Genomic DNA, 23,622 nt, shown 5'->3' with positions numbered 1-23,622 from the left:
CCTACGTCAGGAGACGTGTCGATGATAGTGGCCTTTTGGCCTACGTCCGGAGACGTGTCGATGTGTATGACCCTTTCAGCCTACGTCCAGAGACGTGTCGATGATAGTGGCCTGTTTGGCCTACATCCGGAGACATGTCGATGAGGGTGGCCCGTTTAGCCTACGTCAGGAGAAGTGTCGATGAGAGTGGCCCGTTTGGCCTACATCCAGAGACGTGTCGATAAGTGTGGCTCGCTTGGCCTACGTCAGGAGACGTGTCGATTGCTTTTGTGAACACTCCATTGGAAAGAAAAGCTTGAACTTGTATTGATGTCTGTGTGACTACATTGCTTTATTGAACAAAAAGATAAGCTTGCATGAGTAACATCAAAAGTAACTTGTCTTCAATGAAGGTGAGGGAGGCTTGGGTGCCTGCTTAGAGCCCAACTAATAGGTGAAGAGTTTCATGGATAGTCCTCCTGGAGGGGATGGGCATTCCATTGCCTTGGAACTTCCTTCCATTGAAAGATGATGAAAGGTTTGTCTTCCATAACTTGGTAGCTAGTGACGGCTTGGAAGACGAAAGTCGCGTGCTTTTCTCTTCTGGCCCCTGGTGGTCAGCCCGGGCTCTTAGAGTGAGCTAGGATCGTGTTGATCCATATGGCTTTTTTCGTGGAGGCTCATTGTTAGTTGCGTCACAATCCTTGATTTGTTGAATGGCCCCCCTTGAGATGAATTCTGTGCAATGGCCGTCTCTGACTAGATCTTCGAGGTACCTTTTCCAGGCGAAGCAGTCGTTTGTATAATGACCATACCCTTCATGGAATGTGCAGTATCTACTGGTATCCTTTTTTGTTAGGTTTCCCTTTAAAGGTGATGGTTTTTTCAACCAAGGCATGTCATTTACTTGAGCTAGGATCTGGTGTATCGGGATAGTGAACTTGGTGTACTGCTCTATTGCTGGAGCACCTTCCTGAGGCTGTGATCTGCGCTTGCCGTTCTCTTTGCTTGCCTGCTTAGCTGCTTGATCAGCCTTCTTCGCGGCAATCTGGTCATCGTCCCATAGTGCGTAGCGCTCTGCTGTAGCAAAGACTTCTATCAATGTTTGGCAGGGAGAGATGGTCAGCTCGCGATACAGCTCACATTCAATTGGCAACCCTCTCTTGAAGGCGGAGGATGCAATTTGGTCATCACATCCTACAATGTTTGCCCTCTCTGCTTTGAACCTCTTGATGTAGTCTCGGAGGGATTCATCGGACTTCTTTTGCACGTTGAACAGATGGTCAGGGTTCTTCTTGATCGTCCGATAAGAAGTGTACTCTTTGGTGAAGACATAAGCAAGCTCCTTGAAGCTGCTGATCGACCCGGATGGCAGGGTGTGGAACCAGTCCTGAGCTGCTCCTCTTAAAGTCATTGCAAAGACCTTGCACATTAGCGCATCTTCAGCTTTGTAGAGGATCATAAGGCTCTTGAAATGCTTCAGATGACTTTCGGGGTCGGAATCGCCTTTGAAGCATGTAAAAGAGGGCGTTGAGAATCGTTTCGGAGGGGCAGCCTGCTCAATTTTGACTGTGAAAGGTGAGGAGTTTGCTCGGTCTACCTCAATGCGTAGTGCATCTTCGAAATTTCCGCCAATCTTTAAGTCTCGAAGTCGGTTATTCACAAGCTTCTCAACGTCTTCTGCACGCATGGCTAGTCGGTCACGTTGATGATCTTCGCGATTTAGACGATGTTGATTGACTTCCTCATTGGCTTGCGAGGGTCGACCTTCTCGGTTGTGCTGTCTAGGCGGAGTGTTGGTGGACTGCGCTTGTGAGGGATTTCCAGTAGTTTGGCGACGAGAATTGGTTCTTCGAGAGCGAGTAGCAGAGCGCCTTTCTTCACGGTCCTCATTGTGATGATTGTCGAGTTGACCTCCCTGGGGGCCTATCCTTTCGCGAATGTTTCTCTGCGAGCGAGCAGCAGAGCGCCTTTCTTCTCGATCCTCGTCTCGATGGCCATCAAGTTGACCTCCCTGGGAGCCTAGCCTTTCATGAACGTCTTCCTGCTGGCCCAGGCGAGCGTGGATGTCAGGTCTTGGGCCTAGCCTGTCGCGCACGTTGGTCCTTAAATTCAATCTGGAAGGAAAACTTCGTCTGCTCTGAGTGTGGCTTGCGGATGCTTGCGACATGTCCGCAAGCTGATCTCGTTGTTGCGCATTTCCTTGTCCGTTTACTCCTGCTCGACCTGCTTGGTTCCCGTCGAACTGCCTATCGGCGCGTTCGTGTGTCCTTCTCTCTTCGCCCTGTTGTCCAAGGCCAAGGTTTTGAGCCAAGTTTATTTGGTTGAGGAGCTGCCTCATCAAATTGTTTTGGTCTTCCATTCTCTGAGTTAGCTGGTCAACTCTCAGATTAAGGTCTACTTGACTTCGTGGATCGGGAGGAGAGAAATGTGTGGAGCCCAATTGCACACGGGCTAGGGTTTCATTGGATGTGTACGTGGGAGCATGAGTCGAGCGTGGAGGCAATGGAGGGAATGGTTGAAGTTGCTCCAAGATTGGGCCAAAGTCGGTGGTGGTAGTGAGCCCAAATAGATGTGAGGTTCCACCATGCTCAACGGTGGTGCTATGAAGGTGGCTAGGTCCGGCCACGGGGCCTTGAGATGGTACGGCGGCGGCGGAGGCCGGTGCGGTGGTCCTCGCTGCGAGTCCGGCAGGTGGCACAGTGGTTTCAGTCACACGGGGTGGCTGCTGAGGGTTCATGGTGGCGAGAGGTGGTGGGGCCGCCATGTCGATCGTGGGATCGTGGGAGGAGTAGCTTTGGGCCGTCACGGATTGAGCCATAGCGGCGGTTTTGCTCCTCGTGCGCTTGCTTCCAACCATGGTTGTTTGGAAGGCTTCGGTGGATTGGAAAATAGGAGGAACGGATTCCTTGAGCACGCGTTGAGTATAACTCGTGCTCTCAATGAAAGCACCAAATGTTTGTGCAAATAATCTCACGGGAGAATATTCGCTTCTGGATCCTTCAACCTTCGATCTTCCTTCTCTCTCTTCCTCGATTCCTGTAAAAAAGATTGGAGTAAATAGACCACACCCGGGGGGTGTTGGCCAAAGGCCCTCCGATGCCTAAGTTAGTTCGAGTGTTTGTAGGAAAACAATAGCTAAGCAAAGGGTACGGAGTTGTATGTAGGGTGTAAAAAGCCGTGTGTGGTGGCCGGAGCCGTGTGGAGAAAATATGGAGAGTGGAGAGGGAGAGAGAGCTTCGGGTATTTTTCTCGGGTATAAGGAGTAGGTTTTCTAAGTACCTTGAATGATGAATGAGGTCGTCTATTTATAGGAGCCTCGGGGCTAGGGTTTCGTAGGGATCGAGTCGGCTTTGATAATATCCGAATTAAATATATTATCTCTTAAGAAGATAATATCTGAATTAAATGATATTATCTTCTCTTTATTAGGATATTATCTTAATTAATAAGATTATCTCTTTAAATAAAGATAATATCATATTAATTAAGATATTTATCTCAATTAATTAACTAGCCAGATAAACTGGTTTAATTAATTAATTTAAGAGATAATCTTCTTTTTCACGTGGCATGCCCTGATTGGAGACGAAAATATATGCTCCCACATTTACCACTTGAGGGTGCTAATGAGAGCATACGTGGGTTGCCGGACATGAACCTTCGTTCAATGCAGTATGCCGTGTCTATTCTTCTTTCTTATTTTTTTGTCCCAATTGATTCTTTTTCCGTGTCCGTCCATTTAGTTTGTGTAAGGAAACTGTAGTTTTCTTACGTATTGAATGGGGCCGCTGCAAACGCCACTACCGAAGGATGCTCAAGATGGACGCTGTGGATAGCGTAGGGGGTAATTCAATTGGACAATCAACTCTTTCGTTTCTCTTCTTCCCCAAACCTAAGTAATGAGGGAATTGGTATTTCTGTCCTCGTAACAATTGTTGTGCGTCAGTCATAACGCCTCAACCGGAGTTATTCACGTGCATGAATTCCTTATTAGTTTTTCATACAAGACATGCTTATTTTTACCTTTTCCACCCAGTTGATCAATATGATAAATAACCTTTGTTTATCACTTGTGGATATGCTAATGAAATGACAGCATACGTGGGTTGCTCATCCCTTCTGAGATCTCGTTCTCGTAGTTGACATTGACCCTCACATCAAATCAAAATTACATTTGTCTCCTCCGCCTTTTAGTATTAAATACAACAGAACGATACAAGGAAACCACTCAATTTCACACAAGGAAAGAAGAGAGCACAGAGAGGAAGAAGCCGAAGAAGAAGAGAGAGATGGGAAGTGATTGTAACGGCAGCTCAGCTTCCGAGTCTTTTGTGAAGACACCCACAATAAAGTTCACCAAGCTGTTCATCAATGGAGAGTTCGTTGACTCCATTTCAGGTTTTCTTCTCATCATCATTTTTCATTTCTCACAACAAAGCTAATAAATAAGTAAGCCATAGCTTTTCACGTCTAGTTGTTTTTTCTGTCCTTTTCTCTTCTTCCATGCTTTCATTCTCCAACCAAAACCCTTTCATTAATTTGCCAACTTCATCGTATCTGCATGTTTGTCTGATCCAAAACTCTCAAAATTCAATCTTGGCCAAACAACCAAGAAACCCATCTCTGTTTTCAACCAGTGCCTGCCATATGTATGAAGATATGAGCAACCCACATGCTCAAGTCAATCACAGTCACCGATCAAATTGTTAAAACTTTCTGATCATTTACTAATATGCTAACACAAACAATGGGTTTGTTTCTTACGATTTTGTGAACCCAAAAAACTTGAAAAGGGAAAACATTTGAGACCATAGATCCAAGGACAGGGGAGGTGATAGCTAGAATTGCAGAAGGAGACAAGGAAGATGTTGATTTGGCTGTGAAGGCTGCTCGCGCTGCGTTCGACAATGGCCCTTGGCCCCGGTTTCCCGGCGCTGTATGTGTCTTTTACTCCAAACCTTTTTCTTTTAACCCGTACTATTTTTACCTTATTCGACCGTTCAAGACCTTGTCTTCAATGTCTTGTCCTTATTTTTTATTTTATTTTAATGATCAATATTTAAAAGCAAAAAATTAAATCTTTCACCAAACTAATTAATTGCTCATTACACATGTTTCTAATTGAACTACATTATTGGTCTTTAAAAACCATACTACTTTTAGAGAATTTTTTCTGTTGGGTAAAATTTTCAGAGCATTATTGAGTGTTTTTATATATAAATTAATTCCTTGGTGAGTCACAAGAGCTTGTCGTCTTCCTCAAATAATGTCTGGAGGAGGTACACTTGAATTTTTTATGGTTCAATTTTAGTATATGAATATGAAATGTGATAGCAGCCAACTTACTTTTCTCATAGGGGTTGAATTTTTTTTTTTTGGGAGATTCATTATTATACCCAATGTATGGGCCCAAATTATAAAAATATCATATATAAAATGGATTTTAGAAACATACCCAAACTCATTTACAGCATAACAAATAGGCTTTTAACTTCTTATAAATTACAAAATTGTCATCAATTTCTTAAAACAAGCCCAATCTCGAAACCTCATAAAAAAACACAAAACACTCAATAGGATATCAAAGTAATTTAATAATCAAAATTAAATTTAATAGGACCAACTGTCATTTTTTTAAATTTATTTTAAATTTATTTATAGAAATTAAATGGTATATAATTTATCTTTATCATTAGTACTTAAAATAAATATATAACTAAATATCTCATTTTTCTATATTCAATTGGGGCTAGCACCATAGCCTCTCAATCTTCAATAATTTCTGAAATGCATTTAGTTAATGAGGACAGGTTAGACTTTGGGAGATAATTTAATTCTATTAGGTATATATATTAAGATAACGTACGAAGAAAAAAGTCTTTTAATATCATAGGCAGAAGGATGGCGGCCATGACTAAAAGTAAAATGATATTTTTTTTAATTTCAAAAATTATTATTCACAGTCTAAAAAAATTGATTGTGCTATCGCACATGATGATATGTATATTTTTTTTTTAGTATAAACAATAGTCTAAACTATAGGAGAGGGGAATTTCTCGCACACACACATCACTAAAATGACATAAGGGTTCGAACATGAGACTTCTCTTAATGCATGAATCCATGACGATATTTTTAGATAACAACTCCTATATAGTGCCAATAACAACCCCTTTAATATAAAAATCTTCATAGTTGCTTGCGTTATACGAGGCTGCATTAAATTTTTAGATCTTATAACTTGAATAAAATCATTTTCAAAGTTATCTTCAGTGTACTATTTGACAAGAAGGTTTCGTTGAAATATGTTTAACAGCATTTATGAACAATAAAGGTCAAACTCAAATGTCTCAGTCCAAAAAAAAAAAAAGGGTCAAACTCAAATGTCATTTTCGTTAGTAAAAGAAAAATAAAAAAGGATTTGACCAAAAAAATTAAAATAAGAAAAATATAAAAGGAAAAAGTAAACGTCCTGTTCTGAACGAAAGTTTAAATTATGTATTACCATACAATTAGTACTCCGACAACTCAAATGCAAAAAAAATCCAGGAATGAAAGGGATGGCCATGTAGAAGCGGTCAGTTCAGTACTGTAGCTAAAAATAATACCTACTTTGCCTTTGAGTATTTAGATTTAGTATGAATTCGAACTAGTTTTCCATATAATTCATCAATGAAGAATTAATTTTTTGTACAAAGATGACTCACACGCAGTTGTTTACGTGCTTGTGGATGATTGTAAATGATTGATTAATGAGAAATTTAATGTAAAATCCTTATTAATCAATGTGACATCAAAGCTCTAAGTACTATATTGCCTTGAACAATGTTCAGGAGAGGGGAAGGATAATGATGAAATTTGCGGACTTAATTGACCAACATGTAGAAGAACTAGCTATCTTGGATACCGTTGATGCTGGGAGGTTGTTCAACTTTGGCAAGGCCGTAGACATACCTCAGGTAGCAGAAAATCTACGCTACTACGCGGGTGCAGCCGACAAAATCCATGGAGATGTGCTCAAAATGTCACGCGAGCTTCAAGCCTATACGTTGCTCGAACCCATTGGTGTTTTGGGGCACATCATCCCATGGAATTTCCCAAGCACCCTGTTCTTTGCAAAGGTCAGCCCTTCCTTAGCCGCCGGGTGCACTATGGTCATCAAACCTGCTGAGCAAACACCTCTCTCTGCTCTGTATTATGCTCACCTGGCTAAGTTGGTAAGCTCAGTTAGCCATGCTAGCTCTATGTGCGTGTATTAATTTATATTGGTATTATTGCTAATGTGGCTTATTGGTGGTAACTTTGGCTTGTAAATTTCTTTATGAAGGCTGGTGTTCCTGATGGAGTGCTCAATGTCATAACTGGATTTGGGCAGACTGCTGGTGCTGCCATCAGCTATCATATGGACATTGACAAAGTAAACATCTTTCATTTACAGGAATATTTTCTTACAACATTCGAGGACCGTACTCGAATGGCTTGCTGTAATCTGTGATGTTTGATACTTGGTCTTGACATTTTCAGGTCAGTTTTACTGGTTCCACAGAGGTAGGGCGTTTAGTAATGGAGGCTGCAGCAAAGAGCAACCTAAAACAAGTTTCACTTGAACTAGGGGGCAAGTCACCCCTTGTGATTTTTGATGATGCTGATATAAATATGGCTGCTGACCTTGCTCTCTTGGGAGTCCTTTACAACAAGGTAAAGTTCCTAATTTTAGTTAAACTTTTAAATTAACACTTCCTTTATAACAAACAACCTGGTTAGATTATGTTAGCAGCACTAATTGTGTGTGTTATCAATTCATATTTTCAGGGAGAAATTTGCGTGGCGAGTTCTCGAGTTTTTGTTCAAGAAGGGATTTATGATGAACTTGTGAAGAAGTTAGAGGAGAAGGCAAAAGCTTGGGTAGTTGGGGATCCTTTTGATCCAAATGTTCGTCAAGGACCCCAGGTAACTAAACAGTTGACAATTAAGATCCAAGATCATGCTTAAATCAGTAAATGCCTTCTAACCAATTTACTAAAAATTGCAGGTGGATAAGCAGCAGTATAATAAAATCCTAACCTACATTGACCATGGGAAGAATGAAGGAGCCACTTTGTTAACAGGAGGAAAACCTTTGGGGAACAAGGGATATTACATTGCGCCAACAATATTCACTGATGTCAAGGTACATCTTCAACTTCAGAAATGCAATCTGATATGATTAAAAGGGTCTTGACATAATTTTTCTCATCTCTTTGATCTAATAACAATTCCCTCAGGACGACATGCTTATAGCCAAGGATGAAATATTCGGGCCGGTGATGGCGCTGATGAAATTCAAGTAAGTGAAGCTCTCAACTCTCATTTCTTTTGTTGTTCAATTAATCCAAACGATATTGGGGAAGGGAGATTTGAACACGGGACCTCGGATTCGAACATTGTTTTACTCGTGTTTTGATATGAGCAAATATTGTAGGACCATTGAGGAGGCAATACACAGAGCCAACAACACAAGATATGGGCTAGCAGCAGGGATTATAACCAAGGACTTGAATGTGGCCAACACTGTCTCGAGGTCAATTCGTGCTGGCGTTATATGGATCAATTGCTACTTCGCTTTCGATCGAGACTGCCCTTATGGAGGATATAAGATGAGTGGCTTCGGCAGAGACTTTGGCTTGGAAGCCCTCCACAAGTATCTCCATACCAAATCTGTCGTCACTCCCATTTACAACTCTCCCTGGCTCTAAATTATCACACTCTGCAAGTTGGCACATGATTGGGAAATCACATCATTTGTAGCAACTTGAATAATGCAATAAATTACTAAATTCAATATATATTATATATATCTGTATTTTTATGAGGGAATAGAAATGTCAGATTGTATATTATCTTTTGTTTCTGTTGTTTGTGATGCAAAATACGCAAGTTGGAGTTTGACGTGTATCATTATTGGACATGGGTTGCGAATTGCCCTCTGGCAGCGAAGACCTGTTAAACTAGGGAAGGAAAAATCCAATTCAAATTCAATCGAAATGGACAACTCCAATTAATATGGCTTGCCCAACTTAACAATGGTAGGACCAAGACTCATTAAATTCAACAATTATTAATCGCCTCCGGAATAGTTAATCTAAATTAAAAGACAAAAATGAGAATTCGAATTTAGAAAGCTGAGAAATGAGAATTCGACCTTTAAGTGCAAAGAAGCGTTAGGTGTAAGGAAGCAGACACTCGGGAAGCAGAAATGAGAGTTCGACCTCAAGTGCGAGGATGCGGAGAAACGAGAATTCGACCTTTAGTCCTAGAAAGCGGACACTTGGGAAGCTAGGAAGCGAACACTAGGCCAACTATTTAATGGAATATAAATGAACTTAAGCCCAATCCTGATCCAGCCCGCCAAACAAGCCCTCTATGTGTAGCTGGGCCTTCAATAAGTTGTCGCTGTTTCGTTTTGTTTTTTTCACTGGACTTTGAGCCCATAATATACCCAAAAACCGGACAAAACTAACACAGTTTGGTAAAAGCTGAGCCCAAAACACCAGAACGACTTTGTAGCCAGCCCAAAATAATTCACCCCAATACTCATGAAATTGATGATCCGATCAAAAGCAATAACAACGAAAACCAGAATATCACGCCAACGACAACATCAAACTCCATTGATCTCATGAAATCAATTGGCAATTTATTTAGCCTATACATCCCTTGCATCTTTGTACATCCTCTCTCTCGCCTCACAACACACAGAGACAACTGACAAAAACCATTACACCAAACAATATTTTCATAACAAAAACACTAAAACGACGTCAACGTCAGCGTTTTTAGCTTTTCACAGTACTATTTTTATTTGCCAACTTTGCCCCTGAGCTTCACTTCCAGAACCCTCTCCATCTTGGAGAGCACGGCCTGATTCGGTACCGCCTTGCCATTCTCGTACTCCTGAACCACCTGAGGCCGCTCGTTGATCCGCTTGGCCAGGTCGGCCTGGCTCAACTTCTTCGCCAGACGCGCCTTCTGTATGGCCTGCCTCACATCGGTCGAAACCCGGTCCAGCGCCGCCGGCTCGGTCCCTTCCTCGAGCTTCTTCACGCTGACGACCGGCGATGCCTTCTTGTTGGAGCCCGCGTCGAATTTCTTTATGGTCTGGATCGGCGCGCCGGACCGGAGCGCCTGGTTCACAGCCTTCGGGTCGCGGAGGTCTTGACCCTTGGGCCTGGACTTGTGGATGACCACCGGCTCCCAGTCCTGGGTTATCACTCCTGGGTTTCTGCTCGGCATCGTTGGAGATCTAGAGAGACAGTCGGATAGATGTAGAGAGAGAAAGCTTGGATTCGTTTGCGATTGGTGGACAAAATGATCAGGGGTGGCGAAGACGGACGCTCAGTTTATAGTGGGGTGAGAATCTGGAACGTTCTCAAACTCTCTCAAAGGTTCTTTTTTAGATTTTTTATGGATGGAAAATTGAAAATACGCGCGGGTGGCGGTTACTATGTGCTGCACTGGTTTTGTTCTCCACGTGTTCTTCGCAGCGTAATGCTCGCATTGCTTGAATAGAAAATACTGTGGGCGTTCACAACGTGGCAGTCTACCATTGGTAGTCTTGGTGCCTCGTTCTACATCCTCGCAGTAGAGGACATTTTAAGAACTCGAGCTAAAACGGCTTGTCGTATATAAGAGGAGTTCATCTAGACGTGGCGCGGAATCGCTAGGCGCCAGGCGGGTCCTCTCTTTTGTGTTATAATTAGTATAGCCGCGCGGCTATACTCGGGATATTTTTTTTTCCCCAAAAAGGGGTATTGCCGTCCGGCTTTGCTGGGTTGTTTTTAAATAAATAGTATAGCCGCACGGCTATACCTTTTGAACACGGAGCTAAGCGACAGCTGGCTTTTTAAAAAAAATATTAATGGTATAGCCGAGCGGCTATACTTGGAAATTTTTTTATAAAAACAGTATAGCCGATTAGCTATACTACGGTTTTTTATTTTTAAAAATAGTATAGCCGCGCGGCTATACCATTTTGACACATGGCTCAGTGGGCGCAAGGCGCCAGTTGGGTCTTTTTTATATAAATAGCCGCGCGGCTATACTCTACATTTGTTTTTAATAAAAAGAGGGTTTTTATTGTTACAAATAGTATAGCCGCCGGCTATACTCTTTTGAAGCGGAGCGCCAGTTGGGTCTTTTGTCATATAAATTATATATCCGCTCGGCTATACGCTGGATTTTTATTTTAGAAAAGAGTATAGCCGCCCGGCTATACTACGGTTTTTTATATATATTATATATCTATTTGTAAAAGAAGGATTTCCGCTCGAGTAGAAAGGACATTGTCCATTTAGCTTTATTCTCGATTTGACCCCAAAATCTGTTGTCATGTTCTTAACTATTGGAAAATTGCCAATTGGTCCTTTTGCAGTTGAGACATGCTTGGTTTAATTAAAATTTTATGGTTCCGCAAGCAAATGCCAGAAGGTAAGGTGTCACGAAGGTCAAAATCATTCGGCGCCATTTAGGCATAGCTATCACTCCAAATTCTAAAAATTTGGCGCCAATTCTGCATTTGCTATTTATACCGATTCGGCATTCGCGCTTAGCAATTAGCATTCTCTCTCCGAATCTGAAAAAATGCAACGCCAGCAGTCGATCCTCTCCTTCTTCCGAAAACCCTCGCTGGGAAACCAGAGCTCCGGAGGCGGAGACGCACTAGACGGCCGCCGAGTTTCTCAGTTTCCGGCGACGCAACAGGATCAAAAGGCCGTCATTCCCAATCAGACAACCACACCCGAAGTAACGGGAACCGACACTCCGCCGGAGAAGGTGCCGCGTCAGATTTTGACGGCAAATGTGGGGAACTTGAAAGACTCTTCTCCCTTCTCCAGTATTATGCACAAGTTTATGAAGGTTGATGACAGACAAACGGCTTCTCAGAGCCAGAGGTACTATTTAATATTTTTCTTCAAACATCTTAAGATATGTATAATTTCAATCGTGTATATAAATACTTAGGATTTAGGGTTTAAAATTTTGTTCAAGCTAATATCTGAGCCTTTAAGTACTGTCTCTTTAGTTTTGGTATTTAACTGAGAGATGGTTGCTGTTGGTCTGTAAATACCTATGTTCGGTGCTTTCTAATGTTCTATTTTCTCTTTACCTGAGTTCTTCAAACAATTTATTCATTTTGCTTGTTTAATTTTGTAGGAGTCAATCAAATGGTGGTTTCTCTTATGGTTCTACTGCATCTGGTAAACCTAATGAGCCTCAAGGGTTGTGTAAACCAGCAGTGGCCTCTCAACACACTCTATTTAAGAACAACATTACCAATTCCCATAAAAAAGTTGATCAAGGTTCTGTTGTGCATATTGAATGTGATGACGACGTTGCTGGACCAGAAACACCGGGAACACAACGTCTGGTTCCCCGTATGAAACGAATTCTGGAGGATATTCCCAAGTTTGGGGATAAGCTTGAGAGTTCATTGCTGAACTCTAGCAAAAGAGTGAAACTTCTTCAGGAGCCAGCAACCTTAGACAAGAGTCATGGGGAAGTATCTGATATGGCTAGCAAGTTTGAGTGGCTTGACCGATCCCAAATCAGGGATGCAAATAGAAGAAGGCCTGATGATCCTCTCTATGACAAAACAACGCTCTATATACCACCTGATGCTTTGAAGAAAATGTCAGCATCACAAAGACAATATTGGGATGTCAAGTGTCAATATATGGATGTTGTGCTTTTCTTCAAAGTGGTTAGTCAGAACTGGTCATTTGCTTACAGTTGATATTTTATAGCCGGATCATATATGTCTACAACTGCCACATTTATTTTGGAACCCATTTAGCTGGATTAAATGCCTACAAATGCATGTTGACAAGAGCAATCCATTTGGGAAAACGACAAAAATACAAAATTTTATTGTGAAGGCTAACTAGTAACAACTAAATGACCTTCATAATGGCTCACTAAAATCTAATTTATTGCACCATGAATTTTGGGATGATTTTCTAGTTTTGATATACCTCAAAAGTTAGATTTATTTAATGTATTATAGGGTGTAAGAAAAATTGAGTTTCTAAGCTCAAATTCTTATTTTTTGATAAATTATTACCTAATTTCATGACTTGTGATCAAACACAGGGAAAATTTTATGAGCTTTATGAACTAGATGCTGAAATTGGCCATAAGGAGCTTGATTGGAAAATGACCTTAAGTGGTGTGGGCAAATGTCGGCAGGTGACTAGAAACACTAAATTGTTTAGTTAACATCACTTGTTCAGGTCAACCTTTTAAAAGTATATGTCCGTCTGTTGGCCTGAGTATTTGCATGCATTGATTTTCCCTGTGTGGTCAGGTTGGTATCTCTGAAAGTGGGATTGATGATGCTGTTGAAAAGCTGGTTGTGCGTGGGTATGTGATTAAGTAGCCTTATATTAACTCTCTTTTTTTAATCATCTGCATCTTTTGTTGCAAGATGCCTTTGATCATAATTTTCCTGTGTGGTCATACGCACGAGTCTCATTTCCTACATTTATACATCATATTCACTTTTCTTTGTTACATCTTTTATGAAGCTATAAAGTTGGGCGGATAGAGCAGCTGGAGACTTCTGGTCAAACAAAAGCCAGGGGTGCAAAGTCTGTAAGTTAATGATGCTAATATATAAGAAAGTTAAAGGATTTGGCCAATGTAATCTTTTCCTTCCTACTTCATGAAGTTTGTAACGTGTAAATGATCTTCCTAAGATTTAAAGCTTAGTGTTAGTTCTACGCTTTGTGATTGTTTAAGTAACCTTTGTGTTGCATGGTTTGATTTTAAACCTTGGCTTACAGGTGATTCCGAGAAAATTGGTTCAGGTAGTCACACCATCAACCACAACTGACGGAAATATTGGCCCTGATGCTGTTCATCTTCTTGCAATAAAAGAGGTTTGTAATGCTCTGAATTTTTATTTTATTTTTTTGAATGTGCATGCTAAATATGCTTTTTGCAATTTTCTTGCCATACCTTGCATGCCCTGTCCTAAATCTAATTGTGTTAGATTTAAGCCCAGTGTGATGTCACTTGTACTGCAGTTCACATAAGTTTACCTTGTAATATGTTCCAGTCCAGAAGCCCCTGAATGTAATAGTTATTCAGCTCAGATATGTTACAAAAAAGCATCAGAGCATACTCTGATGCTTTTTCCGTATAAGTTTGTCATGCTAGAAGGATTTTCATTTCTTCTCTGCATGCCTATCTTTTGGGTACTAGAAATGTGTTTTCAGGATTATAAAACTATTAACAAACTTCCTTTATATATATACATATATATATATATATATATATATGTTTAGGGAAACACCGTGGTGGAGAAAGGTACTGTTGTGTATGGGTTTGCTTTTGTGGATTGTGCTGCTTTAAAATTCTGGATTGGTGCCATCACTGATGATGCTTCCTGTGCTGCTTTGGGGGCTTTATTGATGCAAGTATGTTCTTGTATTCTTTTCGTTGTGTAATACCTTCAATGAGTAGTTTTGGAGGCTTGAAAACTGATTTTCTAATTTTCTTGATGGGATTTGACTTAGGTGTCACCTAAAGAAGTTATATATGAAAGCAGAGGTAAATATTCTTTGCCCCGGAACTTCTTTCCTTTGGTGTGTCATGGTTCCATTTGAAGTTTGCATGAAAATCACTTCATCTGTTGAACTTAAATATTCAAATCTATGCAGGGCTGTCAAAAGAAGCTCAAAAAGCTCTGAAAAAGTACTCAACAGGTTCAAATTCTCCTTTTGATTTTCCTGATTGTTAAATGAGGGAGAGAGTTTTTGTGCGTGTGTGTATGTGTGATGTAGGTGAGTCTGACTGCATTTATGTTCATATTGCAGGTTCTGCTGCAATGCAATTGACTGCAGTACAGTCAATCAGTGATTCTGTAGACGCTTCTGAAGTTAAAAATTTAATTCAGTTGAAAGGATACTTCAAAGCATCTTCTAAATCATGGAATCATGGACTTGACAGTGTGATAGACCATGAAATCACCTTGTCTGCTCTTGGTGCACTTATTGGCCATCTATCCAGGGTGATGGTAAGCTCCCTTGCAATTCTTTCGTAAAAGAAGAAATAATTATGTAGAACATCTACGTCTGCCTTAGTTATAATTGACACGTTCCTTTTCCATACAGTTAGATGATGTTTTACGGAATGGAGATATATTTCCTTACCAAGTTTATAAGGGTTGCCTCAAAATGGATGGACAGACTCTTGTAAATCTGGAGATTTTCAGTAATAGTGCTGATGGTGGTCCATCAGGCAAGTTTTGCACTTTCATTGCCTTCAACCAGAATACTGAGTTTGTCCATTTCTTGATTCCGCTTATTGTTATCTTGTTTCAGGTACACTGTACACATATCTCGATAACTGTGTGACATCATCCGGGAAGCGGCTTTTACGGAAGTGGCTCTGCCATCCGTTGAAATCTGTTGAGTCCATTAATAATAGGCTTAATGTAGTTGAAGATCTACTGGCACATTCAGAAATGATACCACTTATTGCTCAATATCTTCGCAAGCTCCCAGACTTAGAAAGGTTGCTCGGACGGATTAGGGCAAGTGTTCAGTCGTCAGCTTCTCTCCTACTGCCCTTGTTTGGCAAAAAAGTATTAAAACAGAGAGTAAGTCTTTTCTACTTTAATTTGGAATTTTCATTGAAACTTCAAAGAATATGGCAAATGTTTTCGCTCTTCAGAATTTGAGACAGTGCTGTTCACTGTTCAGACAATAGATTTATGGTTTGATAAAATCAAACCATTCTCCTTGACCATGAATTTCTATGGTAAGATAGAATGACACTATAAATGTATAATGCTTTTAATGTGGTACAGGTGAAAGCGTTCGGAACTCTTGTGAAAGGCCTCAGATTTGGAATGGATTTGTTAAAGCTATTACAGAATGAAGGGCATATCATTGAACCACTATCAAAAGTATTTACAGTTCCAATTCTAAGCGGCAGTGATGGGCTTGATCAATATCTTAGCCAATTTGAAGCAGCTGTAGATAGTGACTTCCCAAATTACCAGGTTTTCTCCCCAGATGCTCGTATCTTGCTTTATAGAAGTCATATAAAGCTTGCAGCATATCTTATCTTTGTATTAGTATTACCTATTTTTCAGACTGCTTTATCATTGAATTAGTACTGCATGTTAGGTGAATTTCTTTCCATGACTAACATTTTGATTATAGTTTCAAGAGTTGAACCTCTACAAAATTACTGACATTGAATTTGATGCCAGAATCACGACGCAACTGATTCGGATGCCGAAACACTCTCCATTCTGATTGAGCTATTTCTTGAGAAAGCAACCAAATGGTCTGATGCCATACATGCCATCAACTGTATTGATGTACTAAGATCTTTTGCAGTTACTGCAAGTTTTCCAAGTGGGGCTATGTCCAGACCTGTTATTTTGCCTCAATCAAAAAATATGACTTTGAATGAAGAGAACAGAAGTCCCACACTTAATATTAAAGGACTGTGGCATCCATTTGCTCTTGGGGAAAATGGAGGACTGCCTGTCCCAAATGACATAGTCCTAGGTGAGGATAGAGATGGCTATCATCCACGCACTTTACTATTGACTGGACCAAATATGGGTGGGAAATCAACTCTTCTTCGCGCCACATGTCTGGCTGTTATACTAGCCCAGGTTCTTTTTTTTTTTTTTTTTTTCCCGAGTAATTTGTTTTGTGCTTTAGAACCCAGAAGTTGGTCATTGAAGAGTTTATAGATTTTGGCCATTTGATTTTTTGATGTTTAGTCATTTAGTTCATTGGTGGCTTGCAGTTGGGCTGTTATGTTCCCTGTGAGATATGTGTTCTCTCACTTGTGGATATCGTCTTCACACGGCTTGGTGCCACTGACCGTATCATGACCGGCGAGAGTAAGTCTTTTTGGCAAACTTATAGTCTCATTTACCTTGTTTTTATTCTCTGTGTTCTAACTTCTAAATCACCGCTTTGAAAAATGGAAAACAAAGTGAGATGATGCTGGGTTTTTCTCAACTCCTTCTGTCAATGTCATTATTAACGAACTCTGTAAATCTTTTGGGTTTTCTTAAACATACATAAAAAAGACAGACAAATTTGTGATATCTTGAATTGCAAAGTTTGATCATAGAAGCCTTGTAGGTACGTTCTTTGTGGAATGCACAGAAACAGCATCAGTTCTTCAACATGCCACTCAAGATTCCTTGGTTATTCTTGATGAACTGGGTCGCGGTACAAGCACCTTTGACGGATATGCCATCGCATATGCTGTGAGATTCCCTCTGTACTAATCTGTTAGGACAGTAGATTTATCTGCCATTGTAAAGCAACATGTTAATGTTTGTATTTTCTCTTGGTTAGGTATTTCGCCACCTTGTCGAAAAGATTAACTGCAGATTATTATTTGCAACTCACTATCACCCGCTAACGAAGGAATTTGCTTCTCACCCTCATGTTACATTGCAACACATGTCCTGTGCTTTTAGGTCAAAATCTGAATGCCCTTCTAGAAGAGACCAAGAGCTGGTGTTTCTCTATCGCCTGACCTCTGGGGCTTGTCCAGAGAGTTATGGATTGCAAGTAGCGATGATGGCCAGGATCCCCGAGCAGGTGGTTGAAGCCGCTTCCAAGGCTGGCCAAGTGATGAAAAAATCAATTGGACGAAGTTTTAAGACGAGCGAACAGCGATCGGAGTTCTCAACTCTCCATGAAGGCTGGCTGAAAACCCTTTTAACTGCCTCACAGACTGGTAATTTTGACGACGAAGATTGTTTTGATGTATTGTTTTGTATGCAGCATGAGCTTAAGAACTCATATAGATCAGGCAACTAACAGAAAGGCATGATGAGATTGATAGATTGCAGTGTAAAATTTTTTCAGTTTTGACGTCTTTAGCATGTAACCTTATTCTAGGAAAGGGGTAGCTGGCTAACTCCATATGCCATGTGAAGCGTAAATTAGCCACTCCAGTAAATTTGTAATTTGGTTGTTGGTGCTACAGAGATTTGACACTGCTTGTCTTGAGTCTTGACGACGGCGTTTTTGATCTTAGTCCTACTGTGAGACCATCTTCATATGTTTTTGCAGGATCAACGGAACGGAACAAAACGAGGAGATAATAGTGGTAGAAAACATCAAATTAACTAAAAACTAAACCAAATTAGGAATTAAACTAACCTCTTGTTTTCCCGGGTGATCCGGGTTTACTAGTATGTTAAAAGACAAAATCACCCTCCTGTTTCACTCTTACATTTCAGTCAACGCTTTTAGAACTCCAAAATCCAAAATCCAAAATGGTCCTTTTCACAACACCAGAGCCCACAGAACTAAACCGTTTTTTGAATTTTGTTCAAACTTCTCTCTCTCTCCCCCTTCCTCCCCTGAGCCTCCACCCCATGCATGGAGAAACCAAGTGATCCCAGCAACGATGAAAACAACGGAAAATCAAACCAAGACAAAAAACTCAAGAGAAAAGAGCTCGGGCTCTCGTGCATGCTAAACACCGAAGTCGGCGCCGTCCTCGCCGTCATCCGCCGTCCCCTGGACCCCACCTCCCACTGCTTCGCCGCCCCCGACGACGCCTTCGACCCTTCCCTTCTCCAACCCCTCAAATCCCTCCGCGCCCTCATCTTCAACCCCCAGCAAGAATGGCGCACGATAGACCCCTCCATTTACCTCTTCCCCTTTTTAGACGTCATCCAAAGCGACGAAGTTCACGCCGCCGCCACCCGCGTCGCTCTCTCCTCCACATTGAAGATTCTTAAGCTCGGAATCTTCGACGAGAAGACTCCAGGGTCCAAAGACGCCATTAACACCGTCGTCACCGCCATCACCACCTGCCGGCTCGAACGGACCGACCCGGTCTCCGAGGATGCCGTGATGATGAATATTCTTCAGGTCTTGACCGGAATTATGAACCACCGCGCTTCGGTTCTGCTCTCCGATCAGGCTGTCTGTACAATTGTGAACACTTGTTTCCAGGTGGTACAGCAATCGTCGAGCAGAGGAGACTTGCTTCAGCGATGTGCAAGGTACACGATGCACGAGCTGATCCAGATCATATTTTCGCGGTTGCCCGAAATCAATTTCAGGGACGGGGACAGTTCGGCAAGTACTGATACTGAAGATGCCGATGCTGATGAGGGGAATTTGGATTCTGGGTATGGGATTCGGTGTGCGGTTGATATTTTTCACTTTTTGTGTTCTTTGTTGAATGTGGTTCAGGTGGTTGAGACAGATCAGGGATCGACTGTGCAAACTGCAGATGAGGATGTGCAGCTTTTTGCTCTGGTTTTGATCAACTCCGCAATCGAGTTGAGTGGGGATGGAATTGGGTCGCATTCGAAGCTGTTGAGGATGATGAAAGATGATCTCTTTCACCATTTGGTTCACTACGGAACGCGTTCGAGCCCACTTGTTTTTTCCATGATTTGCAGTACAGTTTTGAATATGTACCACTTTCTTCGCAGGTTGAAATTGTTTTAGGTTCATTTGGAGATGTTTTGGAAATTAAAGTTTCTTGTTATGCTTTTCCTCTTTTTAAAATTTGAGAATGATTTACTGCTTTTCTGCAGGTTCATTCGTGTCCAATTAGAAGCCTTCTTCACGTTTGCGCTGTTTAGAGTTGCAGGTCCTGGAGTCTCAATCCAACTTCAAGAGGTTGCACTTGAAGGGATTATAAATTTCTGCAGACAACTGACATTCGTAGTGGAGGTCTATGTGAACTATGATTGTGATCCCCTTTGCCATAATGTGTTTGAGGAGATTGGGAAGTTGCTTTGCAAGCAGTCATTTCCAGTGTCTAACCCTTTGACAACTATACAGATACAAGCCTTTGAGGGGCTAGTTATCATGATTCACAACATTGCAGAGAGTATTGATAGAGAACATGATACAAGCCCTTCTGGACCATACCCAATTGAGATTACAGAGTATGCACCCTTTTGGGAAGACAAACCCAAAGATGATTCAGAAGCTTGGGTGCAATTTGTAAGGGTGAGGAAAGCACAGAAGAGGAAGATATTGATTGCTGGACACCATTTTAATCGAGATGAAAAGAAGGGAATGGAGTACTTGAAGCTCTACAACTTAGTCTCTGACCCTCCAGATCCAAAGACATTAGCTTTCTTCTTCCGGTACACTCCTGGACTAGACAAGACAATGATAGGGGATTATCTTGGTGATCCTGATGAGTTTCACATTAAAGTACTTGAAGAATTCACAGGAACCTTTGGATTTGCAGGCATGAATCTTGACAGTGCTCTCCGTACTTATCTGGAGACTTTCCGTTTGCCAGGAGAGTCCCAGAAGATTCAGAGGATTCTTGAAGCATTTTCGGAGAGTTTTTATGAGCAACAGCCAGCAGATCTTTTCGTGAACAAAGATACAGTATTCATTCTTTGCTACTCTCTCATTATGCTCAATACTGATCAGCACAATCCTCAAGTGAAGAAGAAGATGACAGAAGAAGAGTTCATCAGGAACAATAGAGCAATCAATGGAGGGAAGGATCTTCCTAGAGAGTATCTATCTGAGCTTTTCCAGTCCATATCAAACAATGCAATCACCCTTTTTGGTCAATCCGGTCTGCCAGTAATAATGAACCCAAGCAGATGGATTGAGTTGATGAACCGATCCAAAACTGTGCAGCCTTTCATTCTATGTGATTTTGATCGCCGGTTAGGGAGAGACATGTTTGCTTGCATTGCTGGCCCATCAGTCGCAGCTATTTCTGCATTTTTTGAGCAAGCTGAAGAAGAGGAGTTGCTCCATGAATGCATTGAAGGGTTATTCTCAGTAGCCAGGATAGCTCAATATGGACTGGAGGACACTCTTGATGAGCTCATTGCCACCTTCTCCAGATTCACCACACTGTTGAATCCTTATGCCTCTGCAGAAGAAACACTCTTTGCTTTTGGCAAAGATTTGAAGCCAAGAATGGCTACCCTTGCTGTTTTCACCATCGCAAACAATTTTGGAGAGTCAATTGGAGGGGGTTGGAGGAACATTGTGGACTGCTTGTTGAAACTCAAGAGGCTTAAGCTACTTCCCCAAAGTGTCATTGATCATGATGCTGCTTCCACCTCATCATCTGATGCCCAAGCTACATCTGAATCGGGTATAATCTTTCCTGCTCACGATCCCAAATTTGGAGGACGCCGTGCTTCTGGCATGATTAGTCGGTTCTCACATTTTCTATCGCTAGAGAGTCCAGAAGATGCTTTATCACTTGGCATGAGTGAATTTGAACAGAATCTGAAGGTCATCAAACAATGCCGAATTGGGAACATCTTCAGCACTAGCTCACACTTTCCTGAAGATTCTTTGCTCAATCTCGGGCGTTCGTTGATATATGCAGCTGCTGGGAAAGGCCAAAAGTTTAGTACACCTATTGAAGAAGAAGAAACTGTTGGGTTCTGCTGGGATTTGATAGTTGTCATCGCTTTGGCCAACGTCCACAGGTTCCAGGCATTTTGGCCTAACTTCCATGATTATCTGCTGGCGGTTGCTCAATTTCCCATGTTCTCCCCAATCCCATTTGCAGAAAAGGCCATTGTAGGCCTCTTCAAGGTCTGTCTCAAGCTCCTTGGGACATACCGACCTGACAGAGTCCCTGAGGAGCTCATTTTCAAGTCAATAAATCTAATGTGGAAGCTGGAAAAGGAAATTCTTGACACCTGCGGTGAGCTCATAACACAATCAGTAAACAAAATTCTCATTGAGTACCCTGCCAATTTGCAAACCCAACTTGGATGGAAGTCAGTTCTCCACTTGTTATCCGTCTCTGGACGACACCAGGATACCTATGAACAGGGAGTTGAAACTCTGATCATGGTGATGTCTGATGGAACCCATGTTTCGCGGACAAATTATGCTTACTGCATTGACTGTGCCTTCGGTTTTATTGCACTCAAGAACAGTCCGTCAGAGAAGAACTTGAAGATATTGGACCTGTTGTCAGATTCTGTAAACTTGTTGATCCAGTGGTGCAGAAATCATTACTCAGATCCTGGGAACAATTATAGTGTGGCGAGCAACACAAGTAACTCCTCTTTAGAGGACTCAAAAGGTTTTGGCTCTAATAACTTTGCCATGAACTTATTTGTCAAACTAGGGGAGGCATTTAGAAAGACCAGCTTAGCCCGGAGAGAAGATATAAGAAACCATGCAGTCTTGTCTCTTCAAAAAAGTTTCAAACTGGCTGAGGAGTTGGAATTCACTCCAACCAATTGTATTAACTCTTTCAACCTCGTAATTTTTGCGATGGTTGATGATTTACATGAGAAGATGTTGGAATATTCACGAAGAGAGAGCGCAGAGAAGGAGATGAGAAGTATGGAAGGGACCTTAAAGATTGCATTGGAGCTCTTGGCAGATGTGTACTTGCAGTTCTTGATACCGATATCGCAATGTAGTGGGTTTCGGACGTTTTGGTTGGGTGTGTTGAGAAGAATGGACACATGTATGAAGGCTGATTTGGGTGCATATGGTGAATCAACACTGCCAGAACTAATCCCAGACTTGTTGAGAAAGATGATCACTGAGATGAAGGAGAAGGAGATTTTAGTGCAGAAGGAAGATGATGACCTTTGGGATATTACCCATATTCAGATACAGTGGATAGCTCCTTCAATCAAGGAGGAGCTATTTCCGGAATAAAGTTTGTAAAGCATATGAATGAAAAAGGGTAGTTGGTTTAGTTTGGACAAAAGAAAAGCACAAACAACACAAAGTGAAGAGCAAGCTTTTTTTTTTTTTTTTTTCCTTTTTTTTTTACCAAAATTTTGCTTCATACAATTTCTTTTAGAAGAATGTAAAGTGACAATAATTTTATTCCAAGTGTACAATACTTTTTAATAGATAAATTTGATCTTCAAGTAAACTGTAAACATAGTTCTTCTGTTCAATTTAGATTTGCAAACGTCTCTCTCTCTCTCTCTCCATATCATTTCACCCACCAACTCACAAGCTCTCTCTCTCTCTCTCCATATCATTTCACCCACCAACTCACAAGCTCTCCCAAGTGGGATTAGCAAAAACAGAATCATGATGTCTCATTCACGGGAATTATGAAGCCTTGTCCTTTATCCTAACTACCTTCTAATTCTTTAACCTATAATCATTTCCTGAATGCCATTTCCGATCTTTTCCTCAAAAGAAACAAGCAACAATGTATGTGCTAGGTAACCCCTATGGCTTGAACAAAAATATAGGTCCCCGGCAGTGATAATTTCCATTGACATATTGACAAGTACTATACATATATTATGGACAAATTATTCTGAAAAACAAAGAAATCCAATATATGCACCAAAAAGAAAAGGAAAAAAAAGGAAAACTCAAGAAAAAGGGTTGAATTAGTGTTAAGTTGTTAAACATGGTAAAGCACTAGGTTTCTGTAGATACCACCATAATTTATATATAGCTTTAAAATATATCCCAAAGAATCAAAAAGCTCCTCATGGAATTGGTGACCATGATTTAATCATTCTTAACAAAAACCTTTTCAATCATGAATTAGTAGAATGCAAGCAACCAAAACTCTAGTTAATCTTAACTGTGAGCCCCCCCTCACATATTTACAAGAATCCATATATCTACAAAGTTTCTCACTCTCTTAATGATCTCT

At 41.1% G+C, this 23,622-nt stretch overlaps 4 protein-coding genes across 4 annotated transcripts; 3 read left to right on the top strand and 1 right to left on the bottom strand.

The window, feature by feature from the left end:
• Positions 1 to 3,932: 3,932 nt before the first annotated feature.
• Positions 3,933 to 8,908, top strand: LOC117633627 (aldehyde dehydrogenase family 2 member C4). Its single transcript, XM_034367288.1, has 9 exons — positions 3,933 to 4,380; positions 4,776 to 4,918; positions 6,816 to 7,199; positions 7,310 to 7,399; positions 7,507 to 7,680; positions 7,795 to 7,932; positions 8,015 to 8,152; positions 8,247 to 8,308; positions 8,444 to 8,908. The coding sequence occupies exons 1-9, from the start codon at positions 4,272 to 4,274 to the stop codon at positions 8,715 to 8,717; spliced, it is 1,512 nt and encodes a 503-aa protein (XP_034223179.1). The 5' UTR covers positions 3,933 to 4,271; the 3' UTR covers positions 8,718 to 8,908.
• A 695-nt stretch (positions 8,909 to 9,603) lies between these two features.
• LOC117633640 (multiprotein-bridging factor 1c) lies at positions 9,604 to 10,447 on the bottom strand. Its single transcript, XM_034367305.1, has one exon. The coding sequence runs from the start codon at positions 10,252 to 10,254 to the stop codon at positions 9,820 to 9,822; it is 435 nt and encodes a 144-aa protein (XP_034223196.1). The 5' UTR covers positions 10,255 to 10,447; the 3' UTR covers positions 9,604 to 9,819.
• Positions 10,448 to 11,443: 996 nt separating this feature from the next.
• On the top strand, positions 11,444 to 18,044 carry LOC117633617 (DNA mismatch repair protein MSH7). The gene is made up of 17 exons (XM_034367278.1): positions 11,444 to 11,912; positions 12,175 to 12,721; positions 13,111 to 13,206; positions 13,325 to 13,380; positions 13,545 to 13,611; positions 13,803 to 13,898; positions 14,307 to 14,438; positions 14,538 to 14,571; positions 14,682 to 14,726; positions 14,838 to 15,037; positions 15,135 to 15,261; positions 15,345 to 15,622; positions 15,833 to 16,027; positions 16,241 to 16,654; positions 16,792 to 16,888; positions 17,136 to 17,263; positions 17,355 to 18,044. The coding sequence occupies exons 1-17, from the start codon at positions 11,602 to 11,604 to the stop codon at positions 17,823 to 17,825; spliced, it is 3,294 nt and encodes a 1,097-aa protein (XP_034223169.1). The 5' UTR covers positions 11,444 to 11,601; the 3' UTR covers positions 17,826 to 18,044.
• Positions 18,045 to 18,102: 58 nt separating this feature from the next.
• On the top strand, positions 18,103 to 22,827 carry LOC117633616 (ARF guanine-nucleotide exchange factor GNL2). Its single transcript, XM_034367277.1, has 2 exons — positions 18,103 to 19,462; positions 19,568 to 22,827. Exons 1-2 carry the CDS (start codon positions 18,393 to 18,395, stop codon positions 22,650 to 22,652), a joined length of 4,155 nt encoding a protein of 1,384 aa, XP_034223168.1. The 5' UTR covers positions 18,103 to 18,392; the 3' UTR covers positions 22,653 to 22,827.
• Positions 22,828 to 23,622: the final 795 nt, after the last annotated feature.

This window comes from Prunus dulcis, chromosome 7 (assembly GCF_902201215.1).
Source record: "Prunus dulcis chromosome 7, ALMONDv2, whole genome shotgun sequence".
Taxonomy (NCBI): domain Eukaryota; kingdom Viridiplantae; phylum Streptophyta; class Magnoliopsida; order Rosales; family Rosaceae; genus Prunus; species Prunus dulcis.
Note: the sequence above shows the minus strand (reverse complement) of the source record. Positions and strands in the feature narration are given on the sequence as shown.